The sequence below is a fragment of the Numida meleagris genome, chromosome 8 (genome assembly GCF_002078875.1).
Source record: "Numida meleagris isolate 19003 breed g44 Domestic line chromosome 8, NumMel1.0, whole genome shotgun sequence".
NCBI classification, from domain to species: domain Eukaryota; kingdom Metazoa; phylum Chordata; class Aves; order Galliformes; family Numididae; genus Numida; species Numida meleagris.
Window position 1 is genome coordinate 3,419,358 of NC_034416.1, and position 21,205 is coordinate 3,440,562.

A 21,205-nucleotide genomic window follows, 5' to 3' on the forward strand; every position below is an offset into this window, starting at 1 on the left:
GAAAGAAAGAAGGAAAGAAAGAAAGAAAGAAAGAAAGCATTATTGTTGTTTTTTGGAATGTGTCAGCAAAGTCACTGCTCAGCCCTATGGTTGCTTGCTTTGACTGCATGGCTGGACACGGCAGGAGCACACAGCCAAGGGCAGATATGATCTTACATCAGTGTAGCCAGACGTGATGCCATGTGCCAGATATTTAATAGAGCCTTTCAGAAATATGTCAGGTGTGTCGGCATGAGTTCCAGGCGCTGCAGCACAGGTTCATTAGCTCAGAACATCAGGAAGCACGGGGCTTGCGACAGCAAGATGCAGGACGGGACTCACTGAGATTGGGAAACGGGGAGTCTCGGGGAGGTGGTGAGGATCAAAGCATTCAGCAGGAGCTGCAACTGCACTGAGACACGAGATGGGAAAACCGACAGCAGTGAGAGATGGGGCAGGGAGAAACACTGCATCTCCCTCCGACTGCAGGCAGGCAGCCAACAGGCTGAGCCCAGCCCCGGCTGTGTGCCTGGTGCTGCGTCCCAGGAGATAGAGCGGACAAAACAGAAAGAGGGAAGGAAAGAAAACATTAAGAAGGAAACTGAAAGCAAGAGAGAGGTCAGCGGGTCTGACCGGCCATGCTGTACAAAGATCATCTGCAGCAGCTGTCGTCCACACCCGCTACATGCAGTTCTACAGCCTGACGGTATATGCAACGTGAAGTGATGGTTTTCATTTGTTTATAACTGCAGGTCTGTGGATGCTTTCTAGCAGTAGCTAGGAAACTTGTTAAATCCGCCTGTTTTTCCAGGACTATACAAACAGACAGAAAAGAACAATTACTGCCTTGGCACAGGACATTCCCCACCCGATCGTAAAAAGATCCGCTTCCCTTTTTCTAAATTGGGTCTCTGAAAAGCAGATGAACTCTTGCAAAACTCCTTGAAGAGCTGAGGAAATACTGAACAGTTTGGATGAGTGGGAACAAGCAATCTTCACTAATCGGTTTCGCTTTGCCTTGAAATGTAGCCAGCGTCTCCTCTCTGCTTGCTCTGTGCAATTTTCTATCTGTATTCTGGTGATAACCAGGAGCAGGCGTGCTAACTGCAACAGCATCGGGTCAGAGGAAAACGCCTTGTCCCAAATGTTTTCTTATCCTGGAATGTATCAGAAGATCACTCATGGGGTATTTCCACTGTTGTGGACATCTGGGAAAACTATGGCCACGTCACACCAATAAAAGAGAGCAAAAAGTGACTTTAATCTTGATTGCAAAACTGCTGGAGTTTGGGAAAGTTTGCATAAGAAAGAGCTGGAGCAGTGGGTGGGAAAAGAACAATGCACATTTTTCGTACAGATGGCAGCTACGGGAATGACATGAATTTGCAGGAGGGATTTGGAAGCGGGGAGTTCTGCCGGGGAGAGGGGAACTAAAGAACTGAGTGTAACATCACGAGAACTACCAGGGAACTCACTGACACATTTAATTTCTTCGCGAGAAGACGTCAATATCTCGGGCACGTTTCAATAGCAGCCGGAGCCAAGCGTAGGTCTGGTTGTGAAAAATGACTGTTACTCCCCCAGACGCAATCTTTCCCAGCTTACGGCCGCGCTGATGCTCGGGGAGGATCCCTGGGGGCACGACAGAGGTGCAAGGCAGACACGCACCCTACAAGCAGCGGTGCCGGCGCGCAGCGGCACAACGAGGGGCGGCCCAGGTGGGACGGGGTTGGCCGCCACCGCCCTCCGAGGCCGCTCCCCCTCGGCTCGGGTTACCTGGGCGGGCCGCGGCGCGGCTCTTCCCGTCTAGCCCGGCCCCCGCGACGGGAAGTGGGAGCGTGTGGCCGCTCTCGGACGGGACGGAGAGGCGGAGATATGGAGCGCGGCGGCTCCTTCGGAGCTCCGCTGCGGTGTCGGCTGCTGCTCCTCGCCGCGTGCTGGGTCGTGGCAGCGGCAGGTGAGCGGGGCCGGGGGGCGGCGGGACCGGCGCCGAAGGGCTGCGGGCAGAGCGCCGGGTTCGGTGCCGGCGGGGAGCGGTGCCCGGCGAAGGGCGACGGGGTCTGGCACGGCCCCGCTTCGCTTACCGAAATCAAACGCTTTCATTTTGCGGCGACATCGCCCGAAGCGCGTAAGCTTTAGCGGGGTCAGTACCCGCGCTGCGCTGCGGCTCTTACAGGACCGGGGAAAGGGGATGCTCGGAGCTCTGCATCCCTTTCCCTGCAGGGCAACGTGGGTCAGGGTCGGCGGATATCTTAAAGCTCGGCGGTTCTTGGGGCTGTCCCTGCTTTAAAAACCCGAGCCGAAGCGGTGCGGGCATTGCGGCGGAGCTCCGCGAACAGCGCGCGGCGTGCGCTGCGCTCCGGGCAGCAGCGGTGCCCCTGTGCCCCAAGCCTCGGCCTCCAGGCTTCCTTCGCTGGTGGAAAGGCGAACAGGAAAGCGGTGCGGGTGCGCGAGGGGCTGTTCGGAAGCGGGGGGTGAAGCCCTCTGCTCGCGTTAATGCGTCCCGACGGCCGCCGGCGTTAGAGAACTGCTGCTTTATAACCTCCGCGAGTCGCTTTATAACCACGAAATGCGTCTTAAGAAAATGAAGGAGGACAAGGAGAAAGGGTGGTTGGTTGGTTTGTTTGTTTGTTGTTCTTTTCACGATGTTTTTACAGTACTTCATACAAAGCGTTCATCGATGCTTCCGCCTCCTGGCTCTGCCAATGTGTTTCGGGGCTTTGGTGGTGGTTGCATTTGTTGGTGTGCACGACTGGTTCAGCTCTGCTGTTTGCATTACTGCTGCGCTTTGTTAGAAGCTGTCACTGTGTTGTTTGTTGGTCTTTGCTTTCCTTTCCTTTTCTAGGAATGAAATTGGAGTTATAGAACGGTTTGTGTTGGACGGGACCTTAAAGATCATCCACTTCCAGCCCCCTCATATAATTACGGCTTTCATGTGTTTTGTGTTTGGCTGTTGAGGTGTCCTGCCAAATTGCTGTGCCGATGAGATTTGAATAACAGAGTATTAGACTGTGTCTATATTTTATATATAAATATATATCAATATTGGACTGGCTGCGCTTACGAATAAAAGCAAATTTTCAGCCAAACGTAACATCAACCTACAAAATTCTTAAGCTTGTGCTTTAATTTACCACTTTCCTGATTCATGTTTCTTACGCAGATGCAGTTCACTTATTTATAAACCTGGAGTGTTCCCAGTTTACGCTGTGGGCACACTCATTATTTTTAACGATTCGTGGCTTTTGTGGTTGATTTTAAAGAGAGATCATGAGAAGACATTGCTCGGAGCACGTAGTCATGTTGAATAAATATTTGGTGGTGGTTTTTTTTTTGTTTTTTTTTTTAGTTTTTTTGCGTTATCTGAAGGTTCTCTGTGAAGCAGCTCTTGGTGCTGATGGGCTCAGGCCCTGGTGCACTTCACAGGGGTTTTGCTGTGGAAGAGGCAATAGGGAAATGTGTTCAGGACTGGGACAGGTGATGGGGACGGCGTTCTGGCTCGCTGCCTTGGCTTGCTGCTCTAGGAGACTATTTTGTAGGTTTGGTGGTTCAGAAGTGCTGCGTGTTCTCTGCTTCTGAGATCAGCTGTTTAAAATAATAATAATAATCCTGCAAGTTTCGTCTGCTCAGAAAAGCTAGGAGTGTTTGGGCTGAGCCAGCAAATCCTGGTGACTGTTCTCATTTTAGTTCTGAACGTAAATTGTGGCACCTGCGGATGCACAAATTGTAACATCTGATCTCTGCTGCTGCCTGTTCCTTGGCTGTGCAAATTCTGAGAGCCCTGCAGCCACTGGGTGAATTTTCCTTGAGCTTCAGCAGAAATGGCTCTCAGGATGTTTAGGATAATGGCATGACAGACGCTTGCAGCAGAATTGTTGCTGGAGGAACCTTTTTTGCCTTTCCATCCACCCCCTTCCTTCTGCTAGCAGAAGCAAACGTGGTTGCACGCTGGGCTGGATGGGAGATCTCGTTTCCGTGTCGTTGTTTTCCCTTTCCACACCCATTGCCCCAAACGTTGGAGAGAGGCTTTTGAGACCTGTAGTGCCAGCTGGTATCAGTTTCAAGTGTTTGCAGAAGGGCTGCATATCAGGGATACTCCTTCCCCAACCAGCAGGTAGCAATGGGACCTAAATGCAATTGAGAAGCCATCTCATTTGGCCTCTTATGAAATATCTTTTAGTAGCACGCGGAGGGTTTCTTAGGGAGTTACCGATTGCAGCTTTCTATACAATGCACCACGCTTTAGTTTTTCCTGACAGTTTTCTACTTTCTGTCTCGTTTCCTTCTCCATCTGACCTTCGAGCCATGACGGGCTGTTAGGAGGCAGTGACTCAGTGCCCAGGTCTGGAAGGTTGGAGGCATTTATCCCAGCAAATGTCTCTGAGTCACGGCTTTCCTCTGCTCCATCATGCTTTGGAGGAGGCAAAACCATTTACCACTGCAGCACAGCAGCAGTCAATCACTATTTTTTCTGTGCTAAGTTGGCTTGCTATGCTCGAGCATGGTGTTAAATGTGAGTAATAGAAGAAGTGTTGTGTGTTTTTTTTGCCTGTTTGCTTGAGTAATAGTCTTATTTTTGATGAGGTTGGGCTGAACTGTGGTTCTAGCCTGCAGTTGTTGCTTTCCAGTTGTGATTGCTTGTCTTTATTTAAAGTGTTCTTTCTGAAGCTGGACTGATGGCTGAATTGTGGGTAGAATAAAGTATTGATGGCTTCACAGACTCTACATATAATTGCAAAAGATCTGGAATTCATTATGCAAACTCACAACGGGAAAGAACTGGGAAACACGGGCACTGAGATTCGTCTTTCCCTCTAAACATAGATTTCTTTACCACAGACACTCTGTGCTGTGATTTCCTCGAAATCACTTTAAAATATTTTGTGTGTTTCTTATAATAATTAGTAAGCCTTGTTAATAGAAGTGGTAGAAACATTTTTGGTGGACAATAGCTTGTCTGATAGCAAATGGGAACATAAAGAGCATTCTTTCCTGCTGAAGAGCTAACAGTCTGTCACTGTTAATGGTAAAATGTGGAGCAGCAGGGTTGTTATACTGACAACTTCTTTCTTTTAGGAGAAAACATCCTTCCCCCTCCATCCAACCTCAACTATTCCTTTATCCAAATCTGCACCTTGAACTGGACGTGGAATCCCCCAGAGAACATCAGCAGTAGCTGTGACCTGAAATATTCCAGCGACATACTGATCGATGAGGTCTCTCAGCACAAAAATGTGAGTTCCTCTTTTCCCGATGCTCTGCTGTGCTCTGGTGAACGTATTATTGTGATAAAGCTATGTTTGTAGATGTTAAATCACTATATATGTGTATACGTATTAAAAAGTACAGCTGTAATACAACTTCTAATTCTTGTCGTGGGATCAGAACCTCAAAAATGAGTCATACCAGCGTGTGGAATATGCAGACTTAGAAAAATCTGTTGCTTGATAATGGAACTACTACCGAAAACACAGAAGTATGGCAGTAATAATGCGAAAGAGCGTGCCTGCCCTGTCCCAGCACTGTGCTTGCTATTCTTCATTGTGTTACGAAGACAACGTGGAAGAAATCTTTTGCCTTGAAAATGACCTTTGTTTGAGTCTTCTGCTTTTCTTTCTGTGCTGGGTGTTTTGCATCCCAGGTGTGATTCTTGGTGTGTCTCGCTAGGTTAACAACTGTTTGATCATGATGGAGAGCAGCGTTTCTGTGACACTGAAGGGGCTGTAGGAGAGATAGCAAGATAATTTTCCATCCATCATTAGTTCCAAACAGTCAGAATTTGAAGCTTGGAGTACACACCGACCATGGGACCAGCAGTGCTGCTGTGCTGGGCATGGTTAAAATCAATGCAGTGCCCCTAAGGATGCTGCTGATGTAGTCCTTTGTTGAGCCCTTACTGTCATTTCATTTTCCTAATGGCCTGTGCACTGGGACCGCTGTGTTCTTTCTGAGAGCTCCAGGATGTGCTGGGATTGGAGTAAGGCTGCAGTTTCACAAACAGATGAGCTGACGGAATGGCTGGACGCTGCTAAAAGGGTCATATGTCATTTTTGACACCCTCTCCTCTAATGGTCATCATCAGACCTTTCTGTGAGTTAGTTGAACTTGCTAACTCGGCAGAAAGATATTTACTTCCTTAATAGTTTCAGTAACTAATTGGAAGCCTGCTCGGATTACAAGTGGAATGGTTTGTGGGAGGGTCTAACAAACGTTAAGGTCAGCAGCAGTGAAATGGCTGTTAGATCCATGCAGGCTTATTGTACGATCATTTTCCTCCATGTTATGTTAATTCTTTTTTCCCTTACTGCCATTGTGGTAGGGTCCCTTACTCCTGTTATGACTGGCATGAACAAGCACACACAAGTTTTCTTCTGGCGAGTTGTGAGCATGCCTGATAAGAAAAATGAACATCTAAGTGACATCAATTCTTCCATGTGTTGTCAGACATTCGTGTCATTGGGCTTTGAGCTCTTTGTTTTTTTCATGGACTTGAATTTTTTTTTTTGTATTAATAGTAATTTCCATGTATTTAATGCGATATTCCAAATGTTTTGGTTTTCTTTTCCCCTATCTAAACTCAGGAGTGGAGAAAGAGTCTCTTTCGTATCACCGATACAGTCTTGAATAAGGAGATGCGTTTCAAAGTGAGAAGTGAATGCAAGAGCAGTAATGCCACCGACCACAGCCGATGGGTGGAGACCTCTGTTCCACCAAAAGGTAACACAGAACAGCAGGGCTTGAGGCTGCCACGCATCTCCTGGGTGAGGAGATGGAGAGTTATTTTGTTCAAACAGCAAAGATATCACAGAAATAGATCAGAGCAAAATAGGTCTGAGAGAGATACCGGGATAAAGGGAAGGTCAGTTGGTAGAGCTTAGCAGGGTGACGCACAATGGCAGCTTCCAACACTTAAAGTCTTATGGGCAAGCTCTTCACATTTAAATGCACTTTCAAGGCATTGTGATTCCCTTTATCTTTGATCTGCCATCTTATGGTTGCGAGATAAGAGGGAACTTATGTTGATTTAAGCCTGCTGATTAATCACTAACATCTAAGTTTATTTCTATGATTGAATGTCTAGAGGTATCAGTTGAAAATTCAACTTACCCCAGTGTTGCGTTTGTCTGTATTTAAGAACCAAAGGTATTTCTGTAGTCATAAAATCATTAAGGCTGGAAAAGATCACTACGATCATCTATTCCAACCATTCAGAATACTGGGAAAGTAATATTTTTGTCTGGAGGAGATAAATATAATTGACCGTTTTTAAGGTAGGTGTCTGTAATGGTGATGATAAAGCTCAGTATTGTGCCTACAACTGCCATTGAAATTCCTTTTAAAAGTATCAGGAGTTGAATAGAAACAAAATATTTTCCTGACTCATCACCTCAGGTAACTGAGCAGTAATTCACGTGTGGTGGAAACTTTGAGAATCACTGTTAACAATCAATGACATTCAGTTGTTGTCCTGTTGAGATGTCAATGAACAACTGGAAGCGATGATTTGCTGTGCTGGAACGAGGCGGGTTGGGTCATTACCCTTCTTTTGCCTTTTGCACGTTTTCAGTTACATAAAAAGGGATGTCTGACTTTGGGAAACGGTGAGAAGACTTTGCTGGCAAAATCAATGTGAGAGATCTCTCAAATTCGCCTTGCAGGTATTCCAGGTACTGCTGCTGTTGGCTTGAGCTGTGTCTGGCACAACCTGGAGTACATGCTTTGTAAGTGGCGTCCTGGAGAGAATGCAAGTAGTGATACCAATTATACTTTATATTACTGGTTCGTATTAACTTTTTATTACCAACCCTAAACTGCTTTAGTGCTAATCTGTAGTTTTACGTTACTTAATGCATTTTATTTCCTGTTGCATTGAAACATCCCAAAAGCACTGCATACAGGGGTGTCCTGTCCAACAGCAAGCTCAGCTGCTGGAGGCTGCAAAAGTTGCTACTGCGGAGCCCAGGAAGTTGATAGGTTTATTATGGGAAGAATTTGCTGCTTCTAAAGCCTTTTTACTGCTATTTCTTTTCCTTTTTTTTTTTTAAATTGTGGATTCAAGCAAGGAAAAAGAAGAACTGCACTAGAGCTGGATATTAGTTCCTCTCCTTGCAGCCCCATCAGCATCGGCAGTTTAAGTCAGAATCGCTCACTAATGCACATGTCAGCTCTTATATCATTGGAAAATGGTATGGAGGCATTAACGTTTAGTAGTTCTGTTTCTATCTTCTATGTCATAAATAACTGATTCATGCTGCATGTCATGAAGAACGTCTTTTTATCATCATCCGCGCTTGCCAGCTGACTGCCACAAACAGACAGTTCCAAAGGGAGAAAGTTGTGGTGCAGTCAGAAACTTGGCTGATGGGGCTTGTGGGATGCCGTGGATATAATGTTAGCTGAGAATAAACAAATTGCGTCAGTGCACGGCACTCACTGCTGAAATGGAGGCTTACCAGAGTGAGTTGACGTATCTACATAGTGCTGTCTGCTCTGAATACTTCCCTTCTTTGTTAGACCCAAATTAGAGATAAGAAGAACAGATACAAGAGGGAACCTGAAAATAGGGTGGGCAGTTCTGGCTTTGGCAGCCCCTATGCAGGGCAGTGTGAAACAGGGAAGCATCATTCCTACTGTGCTCCGAAACAAAGCCCAGGTTGCTGGTTTGAGGACAATCCCTTCATTTTCTGCGGAGGGAAAGTTACTGGAATGCTTTCAATGGAACCTGGGGATGCAAGGAAGAAGGCAGTCATCGCCTCGCTGTTACTGGGAGGGAATATGTTTTGGAAAGCAGCTGCAGGCAGTGGGTGAAATGTGTCCATCTCTAGCAAGAACGGCCATACCTCGGGCATTGCAGAAGGAAATGAGTCACCTCATCCTACCACAAGTGAAACTGTTGATGGGAAGTGATCCTGATTTGTTTGCTTTCTAAACTTTTTTTTTTCCCCCCTTGAAATTGTTTTCCCATCGAGAAAACAAGGACTCAGTCTGAAAGCAGTCATCAATGTGATGCTTGGCGATAAAAACACTGTGACCTGTCTCTCCTTCAGCCACTGGACACTTTTATGAAAATAATATTCTTCCTAAAGCTTGATAGAAGTGAGAAGGTTCTTATGTAAAATTAAAGCTAAACAAAAGTATGCTATAGCACAACTCAAGATCTGTCTTTAGAATTTGTAACAGCTTTATAAATAAGCTTGCCCCTTGCTACCCTCTCTTTTGAAGTTATATTTGTATATTTTTTTTATTCCTATAGGTTTGATGGTTTGGAAAGACATAAGGAGTGCAGAAATTATTCCGTGAGCCAAGGAAGCTTTGAATGTGCTTTCAATCTTACCTTCCCTCAGGCTGCCAGTGGGTACCCACCGATCAGTGTATTGATTAGAGATGACTCCGAAAAAATTATGCCCGTATGTGTGACTGAAAATCCTACCACCCTTGGTGAGTTTAATATCACACAGAGGGGGTGGGAAAAATGGTGGAGGAAAGGAGATCTGCTGGTATGTCAACGTGTTTGAGAAACAACGTGATTAGGTGTTCCCTTCTTCTACTGATCTTTGATTTAGGAATTATATAGATAAGGTTTTGTTTTTGGGAAGAGTTGTTGTCCCACGTTTCTACTCTTACTCTTCCTTTGTTTTTATTCTTTCTTTATTTTTAGTGCTTTTTCCTCTCTTTGTTGCTAAACTGGTATATGTGTAACAGTATGCAATATAGGATTTCTATCCACATTTATAACCAGTGCAATATAATTTTTAATTATTTCCATTTATTTCTGTTTTGTATGTCAGTAAAACCTGCTACACCGAAAATAGTTAAACTATCGTACGTTAACAATGGAATATATCTGCAATGGAGTGAATCGGGCACCATTCCAGCAAATTGTCTCAGTTATGAAGTGAAATATCACAATGGTGATTTGACCACTCAGACAATTCAAGTAAGTTTTCATTGTTTACACCTAACAGGTTTTTTTTTTTCCTCTCTGCATAGAATCGTAGAATGGCTTAGGTTGGAAGGGACCTTAAAGATCATCCAGCTCCAACCCACTGCCATAGGCAGGAGTGCATCTTCTATAACATGTGTTGATGATCGTAGTGACTGAATCCTTTGCTTAGAAATGAATAATGGTATGTGCTGTGAATGGGTTGGTTGCACTAGCTGGAAGTGTTGTGTGGATTTGATAGATTGTTCTCCCATGCAGTAGTTTTCCAGTACTAATATATATATACATACAACGTAATCCATGGCAGTCTTCCAAATCCATGCTACCGTCTATTACAAAGCAATACATTGTAATAACTCTCTGATAAAGAGGTATATATTAAACTAAATAACAACACTCACCAGGAAATACACTGTAGTGCATAAACTTACTTTCTTCTCTTTGATCTGGAACTTTGGTCTGGTGGTGGTGTGCTTGCTTGCTATTGGTCTGCTCTCTGCCATATGACTTGTTTGTCCTTGGATGACATGGCTCAAGTACTGTAAAGCAAAATTAGTTGCACACAAGAGCACAGAACCTTGTACAGAAATTCATGGGCAAAAGTGACAACAGAGGGTGGGAGTGGAAAAAAGAAGTTATGCACTCTTAGATATACTGGTTTAGATGTACGGATAAGAAGCGTGGACTTTGGTGTCTGGATGTACTCATGCCTGGATCTGCGTAGTCAAACTGACTGTGCTGTCTGATCAGAATGGTAAACAACAAGATAAATTTAAAAGTAAGGTGCCGATCTTGTCCAGCAGAGCATCTCGTCGTTTGTCCTACAAAAAAAATAGCGAACTCAAATTATGTTAACAATTCCCAGGGAACTGGCCTCTCCTATCAAAAATATGTGAAGTTTGAGCCCAGCTCACTATGAAGGCATCACAGGAAAGTTTTTCACGGTCAAAGTTAGAGCAACGTTGTTGCTCTGGCTGAGAGTGGGGCATGCAGTAGAAAGCATAGATGTTTTGCCAAAAAATTTAAAAAAATTTAAAAAAAGGGCACCATGCCAGACACAGAGTGTTAGTTGAATTATGTTTGCCAAATGCTGCATAATAGATACAGCAGTGAGTCAGTTTAAATCTTAGCTTTGGAATCTCTGTTCAGGCACTCTATGCTGGTTAGATACTGTTACGTCCTTTTCTGTGAAGTTCAGTATTCACGAAAAGGTCTTCCATCAAAACATTAGTATTACAATAACTGCAAGAGGGAAATGGGCTTGTAAGCAACTATATCAGTAATGCTATGAAGCAAATTACCTTTTCCTTTTATGCTAGGTTGAATTTAACTCTGCGTCAATTCCTAATGTTGATCCTAATAGCAAGTACACCTTCCAAGTGAGAGCACAGCCAAAGGTCGACTGCTACAGCAGCAAGTTCTGCAGTGAATGGAGCGAAGAAAAGAGCATTGGTGAGAACAGTTGTTCCTTCAATTTGAATTTCATCTGTTAGGAATCTCATACCTTGCCTGATGAGTTAATGGGAGTCCTGGATCATCTTCCTATGTAGGTATTTAATTTTGCCTGAAGAGAGATCGAGGGTATTCTATTACCGCTTACACTTCTGCTTCTGTTTTGGGTTGCCATCTATTTAGCTGTGCAGTCCCTTCTTCCAAGTGCTGTCACTTTTTCAGCTCTGAGTCTCTGTTTTTCATTTTCTTGTCAGCTGTATCTACATTATAATACCATATTTTGAAAAATGACTTCTTGCCTACAAAAGTATTAGTGTGTTTGAAAAACATTCAGTCTGTGAGTTAGCTACGGACTTAATTTATTCATTGTCATTTTTTCCTGAAAAAGCCTCCCAAAACATCCCTAAGTTTCAACAATTTTTGTCTTCCAGGTGAGAATCCAAATCCTGCGTTCAATTTGCTTCTAATAATCACCATTCCATTAATAGTAACAGTATCTACAATAATCCTACTCGTTTACCTTAAAAGGTAAATAATTATATTGCTTTATTTACAATCCATTACTTCTGACTGGTCTTTGATTTACTCTGCAATGCATCTGTCTTCCAGGTAATTGCTCATGATGTGACGTGTTTCAACAGTAGCTGCTTTTTTGGTAGCATGCAACCAATAACAAAACTGGCAACACCACTGTGCGTCTTCCATTGGAGTTAGGGTTGTAGGCCAGAGAGGTGCTCTGTTTGCCCTTTGGTAACATTGCTTATATCTGCTTAGTTAAATTCTTGTTGCACAGACGTCACATCCCCTCTTTTTAAGCAACGAAGTCCAAATTCAAAATTAAGCTAATGCATGTAAAGTGTGTATGTATAAAGTGTGGAATTAAAAAACAGGGCTGCAGTTGCACAGAGGCTAAAAATGGGCTGGTGGTGTCGAAGCTGACTCCACCTGCTTTTCTTGTCTGCACCCAAGAGTGACTTTGAAATGGTGATTTTTCTTTTTTTAATGAGTTCATCAGAAGTTTTTCTTCTTCATTTTCTGAAGGCTTAAGATATTACTTCTTCCACCAATCCCGGACCCTCGGGAAATCCTGAAGCGCATGTTTGGAGAGCAGAATGAGGATCCTCAGGTTGGTACAAAGCTGCTTGGTGAGCTTACCTATGGAGCTGGAAATCTGTAAGCTTCCACTTTCCTTTTTGATACCACCGATCTCAAAACCAACTTAACGTACATAAGCCCAAGTAATTGCAAAGGAAAGAGCTGTGTGGAAACAGTTACCCAAAGCTTTACGTTGTGAAACTGGTCTGTCTTCTGGGGGGCTGAAAAAACAATTCTTAGAATGAAAAAAACCACTGCTGAAAACATCGCTCTTCTCTTTCAGAGCTGTGCAAAGGAGGACTATATGAATGGTTACGACAAGTTAATCAAGGAAGAAGAAATTCATTCTCTAATTTTAATAGAAACTCCAGAATCCTCTAATTCTGAAAAAGAGCACCGATAAACTGCTTTCACAGCAGAAGATAAGGAAAGGCTTCCAGAGCTGCTCCTTTAACTCAGGTGACAGTGTGGATGTGAAGAGGTCTGCGGACCATTCACCAGCTCCTACATTAGAGTCCTTTCTGAGCTTTATTTCTTTGATGCTCAGAAGATGCATCACTGATGTTGGCCATTCTTCCATCTCTGCTGGCGAAATTCATCTTGGATCCTTTGAGATGAGCGTGTACATAAACTTCATTTGACTGCACCGCAGAATCTCTTGTTCAGTCTCCGACCTGCTCTGCCCTATTACTTGTCACCTGCACCTGCGTTTGTGCCGCACGTTAGTCTGTAAATGTTGCCTTCTTTTTGGTTTTGTTGGGTTCTGTTTGTTTTGGAGCACGCGCTGTGAGTTCTCTAAAGTGTTTGGCTTTGCTTGGCAGCAGGTGAGTCACTGCCGCACTGCCTGGACCTGCTCCCAGATGGGATGCAGAGCAAAAGCTGTTTGGGTGCCCCCGGGCAGGGGGTTCCCAGGGGACATCCGTGGACTGACCTTCCCAAGCTGTGCTTCAGCCGTGGGCTGATCAAACCCAGTACGAGGGTTGCTTCTTCTTTAAAAACGTGTCTGAGACGCCTCCTCACCTTCCAGCTGGTATCCAGACTGTTGATAGAAGGCTCTCCTTGACTTTGTTATCCTTTCGAGTGCCTTAGAGACAAGGCCTTCATGAACTTGGTGTGCTGATTGAACTTCTAAAGTGATAACTATTATCTGTACCTCTGTTGCACAGTGGCTGGTGACTGTCACCAGACTGTCATCCTGCTCAGGCCATATTGGCCAAATGACTTTAGAAGCTGAATCATACGGAATTTATCCAGCAGAATTAGCAGGGTGGATGTATGAGTCTGAAACCACAGAAACCAAGGGAATGTAAAGACTTTTAAGATTTGCCTGAACTGCTGTGCTGATGGATCTGGAAAGAGAAGATGACAACCTTGGCCTGCTTTCCTGAGGACAAACTTCATTGTTTCAGTAGTGATTGTAGCATTCTTAAGTTTAGAAAAGACCACTAAGACCATCTAGTTCAGCCACATGATGATGACATTTGGATTCCAGCTTCCTCTCTTGGGACTTTGCAGTTTTTTTTAAAAAGGGGTTTATTTGACTTCAAGGAAAAACTTCTTTGTATTTCTTTAAAATCATGAATTAACTTGTTCATTTTTTTTCTCGCGTGGTTTTATTTTGAGTTTGCTTTGCCCAGCAGAAGTTTTCTGGCACAACTGTGATGTTTCTCTGCACTGAATTCTGAGCGCTGGTTTCTGACCTGTGCTGCAGGGCTGCTGCCAGCAGTGCCTGGTTTGTGCTGAAAGCCATGGGGAGAAGGGGGCTGTGCAGGGGGGGCTGAGGGGCTTCTTGCTCCTCCCTCAGCAGCTCAGTGCAGGTGTGTGGGCTGCTGGGACGCTCTTAGCAGACTGGGAAGAGCTCTCCAGAGGTTTGCTAGGAGCACGTTCTGAAACCACTGATGTTTTAAAATTCAGCCCTATTCTCAAGCTCCATTCAGTCAAAATCCTGAAATAAAACTATTTTTTTTATTTCTTTTTTTTTTTTTTTAGAACATACTATTCTGCAAGAAGTAGAACTAATGGAGCTATAAATGTACGTCCTTTACCCTCCCATGTGTTTCCTCCCCCTCAATAGCTCCCAGTCCCCACTGAACCACTCAGCCGTGCAGTTCCGTCCACATCTCCTGCCTACCTCTAGTTACTGGTGGTGGAAAGGGAAGGAGAAGTGCAGCAGAACTAACGCATCACCCACAGCCTTAAATCTTTTACTTGCGAATGTGCTAAAAAAATTAAAGACATTATAAAAATTTGGTGGTTGAGACAAAACAAGAAGTTTCAGGGATTTCAGAGCGATGTAATGACGCTCGGGTTATACGAAGTCAGCTAGCAGCACTGTTTGGAATTCCAGAGGTAAAAGAATAGCACGGGGGGAAAGAGTTATTAATTTCCTTCATCGGCTTCACTCCCGCTGCCGTGCAACGTTCATGTCATTATAGAGAGAACGATTTCTCACATCTACCTCATCTCAAATGTTGCTCGTTGTAGATCGCTAGACACACAAATGTATGATTTCAGTATCAGTAATCATAACGTAAAGGTTTGTGGCTTTCAGTATGTCAGTCTAGGAAGACGATCCTTGGTACTTCACCCTGAGTTCTTTCTGCTTTGTTCTGGTGTTTGTGGTAAAACCAAAGCGTGTTTGTTTGGAAAACAAACAGAAATCCCTTAAGGAAAAGGAGGGGGTAAAAACAGACTGGAAGTTCTAGGCTGAAAGAAGAGCTTAAATACAGAGGGTGGTTTATGTCGACAGAGAAATGTTTGGGGTAATCCTTTGTTTTCTGTATAATAGCAGCTGGCATGCTTCCTGATGGACGGATGGACTTCTGAGCTTGTGTTTTAGCATGCAAAGTGTCTGCGTGTACTGTGGGCTCCAACACGTCCTGTTTACGGTGAGGGTTTTCTCCCCAGTTTTGCTGTCATTTGTTTGCTGTCTGTTGCAGTTACTTGATCTGTACATTTGTTTAAAAATAAATAAATACGTTTGAATATTTTTTGATACAGGTGCGTGGCATTTCGTTCTTGGCTTGAGAAAAGATGACAATGGTTGGATAAGGAAGCATGTCTGAGGTGTACAAAGCACAAGAAAAGCTGAGTGTTGCTTTGCCACTTCTCCTTTCAGTGAGCCCAGGCTGTGTCATCAATGGGGAATGCTAGGGCTGCTGGTTTGGGGCTAGAATAACGAGATGGAGATGGAGCTGTGCACATGATGCACGCTCTTGCCCTGTGCATTCTCATTCCAACGCTGTTTTCTTCCATTAGTGTCCTTTTCTGTAATGGAGAAGTAATAAATAATACCTTCTCAGGCAGAAATTTGACTTGATTTGCTGTAAGCTTAAGAGTAGTTTGAGTATTTTATGTGTCTGTTAGCTGCTGAAGTAATTAAAAAAAAAAAAGTCATGTTGCTAATCTGATGATAGCCATTGCCTGGTTGCTTAGACCCAGGTGTGCTCAAGTGCCAAATAAGCACATTAGCAATGGCTTGTTGGAAAGATTCTGTGAAAGTACACGTTGTTCCCTTCAGTTCGGTGAGCAAATCACTTGAAGTTAAAGAACAAGCTGTGAAGATAAATAGCAGGGCTATTTGGATTGTTGTTTTCCAATTCCACAATTCTTGTGGCAGTAACGAGCAATAATGACTTTAAACACTCCTCAAAAATTGTTCCCTGTTTTTAATACATTGTGCTCAATACAAAGCGATTGAAGTTTTCTGTATCTGACGCGTCTAAAAGAAATCCAACCTCTGATTTACTTGTAAATTTTCATTGCTCCCAATTAAGGTATGATGTGACATAGTTGGATAGCTTAAAAGGAATCAGTAGGTGGATATTGTAAGCTAAAGCATTTCACTGCTTAATAGGTAGAACTGTTCACAGACTGAAGACTTTCCAGTGAATGGAAATACCCAATACATTTAGTTCTGAATTAATACTTGAAATATTCAGAATTTCCACTGGAAGGAAAAGGTTGATTTTCTTCTTTTAACAAAAGAACAAAAACGCTTTCAGTTTTGGAGGGATTTTCCCGTCACCCCAAGAAAGAGGTGGGTGACTGGGAGCCCAGGTATGGCCACAGCCCTGGAGAAACCCTCCAAGCACTGTGCTCGGGCGGCTGCTGTGTGCCCCAGCTCTGGCAGTGGGCACAGTGAAGCTGAGACGGGCAGGAGGCCAGCCAGCACTACTGAAAGCTCATTGAGATGATGACCGGCTACTTTGGTTTTGCTTGCTTGTTTTTTTGCTGCGAGCATTCAGTTGGAACAACCCCCAGGGAGCATGTTGTCAGCTGTAGAAATGTGGCTTCTAGATAAAAGCTAAAATCCAAACACAAAATCAGATTAAGATCTTTCAATTTGGACGAGTTTCCTACGAGCTCTGTTGAATCATGGTGAAAGTAGATGACTGAAGATCACGGTGATGTAACTGAATCCACGCTGTCACCACAGCAAAGCAATATGGGTTTGGGTGGGAGGCACAGGAGAGAGAGAAACTTTCAGGTCCGGAAACGGTGCATACAGGTTTGCAGCATGAAGATCTTGAAAGCTCGTTGATGGCTTCTGGATCTTCTGTTGTTTTTTCTCCAGTTTGGTTGGTTTAGGTTAATGAAATCATTTCTCTTTGCTGCAAACCTAGCGTGTTTATCATTAAAGTATCCCCTATGCAGCTGTGCTGTACTTATTTCCAAGTGGTGCTCTTAAGGTAATAACTCAGCAGGGAAAGTTAATGACCGCTGTCACCGCAGAGCTGTAACCCAGCCGGTGTATTCTAGTAACTTCTGCGCCTTGCTTTGCTTTTGCCAAAGCGCTAAAATTATTTTGATGACTCTTGCACAAAGCATCTACAAAGAGATGCTTTCCAGCTAACCAGTGTTTCGAGTAATTGCCCTCTTAGCCTACTGCGTTGAAGTTTTGCTGCATTCAACTTGCCCTAAATGGCTAAAATAGTCTTGGCTAAAAGCATGAGATTAAAAGCAGAGACAAAGAGGCTTGTTATGCTTGTGCAGTATCACTCCTTGGAACTTGAGCAGATCAAAATGTTAGCAGCAAGCTGAACCGAAGTTAAATTGCTGTTGTGCTTTTTAAAAGATAATAAAATTGAATGCATGCTTCATCCTGGAAAACAAACTGATCATTTTAGGATGCGCACTGAGCATCTCTTTCTATTGATCCAATCAAAGATGAATTAGATCACACCTTATCAGCTGTTGCTCGCTGGTGCCATTCTGTATAAAGTCCAAAATACCAAAGTCCGGGGCTTCCCTACAGCACTCAGCATGTCAGTGCCCCTTCTCCTGGGCCTGCCTGAGCAGGGCAAGTAGAGAGAAAATCACTGGGTTTTGACAATGGCAGTGGGAGCACCGAAATTAGCTCCTGCTCATCGTGTTTTGCCTCTTGGAACCTTCCTCCCTCCTACACATCAAAGCCTCTGAGCATCACCCATTTCCTTCCTTTGCGCAAAATGTCAGTGTAGAAACTTAGAAAATACCGGTGAGGTACTTCTAAAAGCTGTGAAACCGCTCAGCCCTTCAAATGTCAGCGCGTCCGCTATAAGGAACATTACTCACAGCGTGGCTACTTAGTTTTTAATTTATATTGTACCATCTTCTAAGAGAATATTCAAATGTAGGTAACCTTGCCTAGACTGGCAAATACTAAAGCAGTACCACTAGCTGCTGTTTAGAGCACTAGAGCTGATTTTAACGTCACTTTTATTGCACACACTGGCTCGTGTTCCCATCACCCGTTGGTTTAGGCTTTGTGGGGCTGGAGGAGCTCTCAGGACACCACCGTGGCTGTTCACCTGCAAAAGAAATCTCCAGTGAAGGAGGCTCTCCCAGACTCCTGCTGTATTTGCCTTAATTAGAAAGCTCCCATAGTAACTGACCTAAATTGGGTTTGCTGCAAATTGAGTTGATTCCTTGTCCTTCCTGCCATTGCCGCAGACCGTGGCTGTTCAGCAGTTGTTCTGCACTCCTGGATGTTGCCCTGACTTCAGTCTGCTTTCTCGTTCTTGCTTTGAAAAGAGCCTGGATCTTTCAAACTCATCACCTCGATCATATTTTCTAAACAATTTTTCATTCTTCTCATCATCCTTATAGTCCCCATGCTGAAACTAGTCCCCAAGCAAAACTGCATCATCCCCGAAACGGAACACTCGCCTTGTTGGTCTGCCAGTCCTCATTTCCCAGAATGTCCAGAATTAGGAGCGTTTCCTTCTTGTTGCAATGGATTGTTGTACAGTCATTTTCTGGCTTTTGACAATTCATGTTCTTTTTAGCAATGCTTCTACTCTGTCTGTGACTTTTTACTGAGAAATTGATTTCTCTTGCCTAAGAGAAATGCTTTTAATAACTTTTGTCACTTACATTTCTATGCCATTTGAAAACTGTTGTAATTTTTTTAATACTCTGATTGCATCCCTGGACATCTCTCTAACCATTCTTCATTCAATCTAATCAATGGAGTGCATTCTTTCACATGGTTCAATTGTTCCAAATGCTGAACGAAGCTGTTAACCTGGCAGATTCCTGTGAAATAGCATTTGCTGTCCTACTGGGTAGCCAAGAGCTCTTTAGGAGCTGTCCCTGCAGATACCCAAGGTCAGGCTGGATGGGCTCTGAGCACCTGATGGAGCTGTGGGTGTCCCTGCTCAGTGCAGAGAGTGGGACCAGATGGCCGTTCAGGGTCGTTTCCAACTCAACTGCTCTATGATTTAACAAGCTGCGTGTCCATCTTGGTGATTAACCATAGTAGTTCCTCAAGCTGATTGGAAGGGTGTTGCCCTGTATATTTGGCCTACCAAGAGAAAAAAAAAAAAAAAAAAAAAGGAAGGATTTGGTACAAACTGTTGTTGAGGGCTTGTAAGTAATGTGAGGAGGTACAGAACTGCTTACTTTATCCCCGTAGAAATCTTGGAACAAGAGTTGGATAGCTGGACAAATAACTTCTTGGACTTTTCTTTCTGCAGACGATCATGATGTTTGTCATTGTTTGTCATTCAGTTTTTAGGGAGAACTCCTGTTTGCTTCAAAGGGGCATGCAGTGTTTCAGGTGGCCGCAGTATTGAGGTCATTCTGTGCCCAGGGATTAGCGTGGCCCTGCCCACCCAAAGACACCCACACTGTCTGAATGCTCTCCAGCCCGTTTGTCTGGATGTCTCTTTATTTGCCTGTTGAAGTGCCCTGATTACAGACAGTAATTTTTTGTGAGGACTAAAACAAAAGGAAAACGGAATGCACCAGGCTTCGCTGTCTGTTCCGATCTTCCCCGTTGGGTCATAAACCTTTACTTCATCTTCTTTTATCTTGCGGGGTATGCACAGGCTCTTTCCTTGCCTGCTTCACCCTCTGTTACAGGATGCCCTTAGCCTTAGCACAGAGCAGGGGCAGGGCATGCTCAGAGGGAGCTAAAAACATCAGATCTTCCTGAGATAGTGACCACAAATGACAGCATACACAAAGCAAGCTTTATTGCCAGTGCCCTGCCAAGCCAGGCTGTTGCTTCTTCCCTCGCATCCTCGTTGCTCTACCAAATATGGCAGGAGGATGAGGTCTGGTGCCACCTATTGCTGCACCTTTGTCAATTTGTCGCTCCAAAAACAAATGAAAGTGGATGCAATGTGGATTTTTGCTCTGTTGCTGTGTTCTCGAAGAAGAATAAAAATGGGAAGTGCGCTATAAAAGACAGAGTGCTGAGTCTCTGGTACTCTCCTATAAAATATGCTGTAATTAACAGGAGGTTTTCTGCTTGCCGGTGCTCAACTTTGTGCTGCTGGTCTTTATATCTTCTTATTTATAGCTGCAACCTTTTATTTTATCTGTATGTTGGGAAGTCGTATAGCATCTTCTTAATGCACGTGGGCTTTGTTGTGTCTTTGTTCCCTTTATTTAAGTAATGCCTTCTAAAGTTGTTAATTTACAGCACTAGTGTGGCCCCTGTTGAGTTGTGGATGCCTGTAGCAGTGGGATTAGAGTGCACGTCTCTCCTGGGGTGACTGAGGTTTATCTTTCACAACCTGGAACTGACTCAGCTTTTGTGCAGCTTTTCTTCCTCGTGAGGAAATGCAACATCTTGCCTGGGTTGGGAAATGCGATTTAATTTTATTTGTTTTTAAGCAGCTAGGAAGAGGAAGCAGCTGAGAGCTCAGTCCCCAGTGCAGAGCAGACCTTTGAGCTGGTGTCCGTCCCACAGCCCCAGGGGGGGCATGATGCTGGAGCTCCCCCAGCGTATGTACGATAGCACATACATAAGAAGACCATCTGGAATAGGACTGTAAGACCTGCTCCATTTTCTTCATCATAGACACGAGCAAAGGTGTTTTCTGAATGATTTTGCAATGTGCTGCTGCTTATATTGTCCTCCTGTTATCTACCTCCTGATTTGCCAGCGGGTTTTCCACTTTTCTTCCCCTTGAGCCCAGCTCTGTGGTTTGACCCTGCAGCAGCTCAGCACCGCTCACCCTCTCCTCCCGCAGCGGGATGGGGAGAAAATCAGAAAGGTAGAAGTGTGGGAACCCATGGCTTGACATAAAGGCAAAGCAAAAGCCACAGTAAGAGCAAAGCAGAGCAAAGCGAGGAGTTTGTTCACTGCTTCCCATCAGCAGTTCCGTCCCTTCTGAGAAAGCAGTGCTCATTGTGCACAAGCTTCTTGGAAAGACTAACGCTGCCACAACGCATGTTCCTCTCCCTTCCTCCTTCCTCCCCCCAGCTCCCACTGCTGAGCGTGCTGTCACGCGGGATGGGACA

At 44.3% G+C, this 21,205-nt stretch overlaps 1 protein-coding gene across 1 annotated transcript; it reads left to right on the plus strand.

Annotated features, from left to right (window-relative positions):
- Positions 1,747–15,466, plus strand: IL13RA1 (interleukin 13 receptor subunit alpha 1). Its single transcript, XM_021406395.1, has 10 exons — positions 1,747–1,936; positions 5,056–5,213; positions 6,561–6,696; positions 7,638–7,758; positions 9,233–9,417; positions 9,768–9,916; positions 11,242–11,374; positions 11,806–11,902; positions 12,416–12,500; positions 12,753–15,466. The coding sequence occupies exons 1-10, from the start codon at positions 1,855–1,857 to the stop codon at positions 12,870–12,872; spliced, it is 1,266 nt and encodes a 421-aa protein (XP_021262070.1). The 5' UTR covers positions 1,747–1,854; the 3' UTR covers positions 12,873–15,466.

What these genes read in the sequence shown, in the direction of transcription:
- IL13RA1 (XM_021406395.1), top strand. Translation starts at nt 1,855, where the DNA reads ATGGAGCGCGGCGGCTCCTTCGGAGCTCCGCTGCGGTGTCGGCTGCTG. An exon ending in TGAAAATCCTACCACCCTTG is followed by an intron (nt 9,418 to 9,767) that starts GTGAGTTTAATA and finishes TTTGTATGTCAG; the next exon opens with TAAAACCTGCTACACCGAAA. An exon ending in TGACCACTCAGACAATTCAA is followed by an intron (nt 9,917 to 11,241) that starts GTAAGTTTTCAT and finishes CTTTTATGCTAG; the next exon opens with GTTGAATTTAACTCTGCGTC.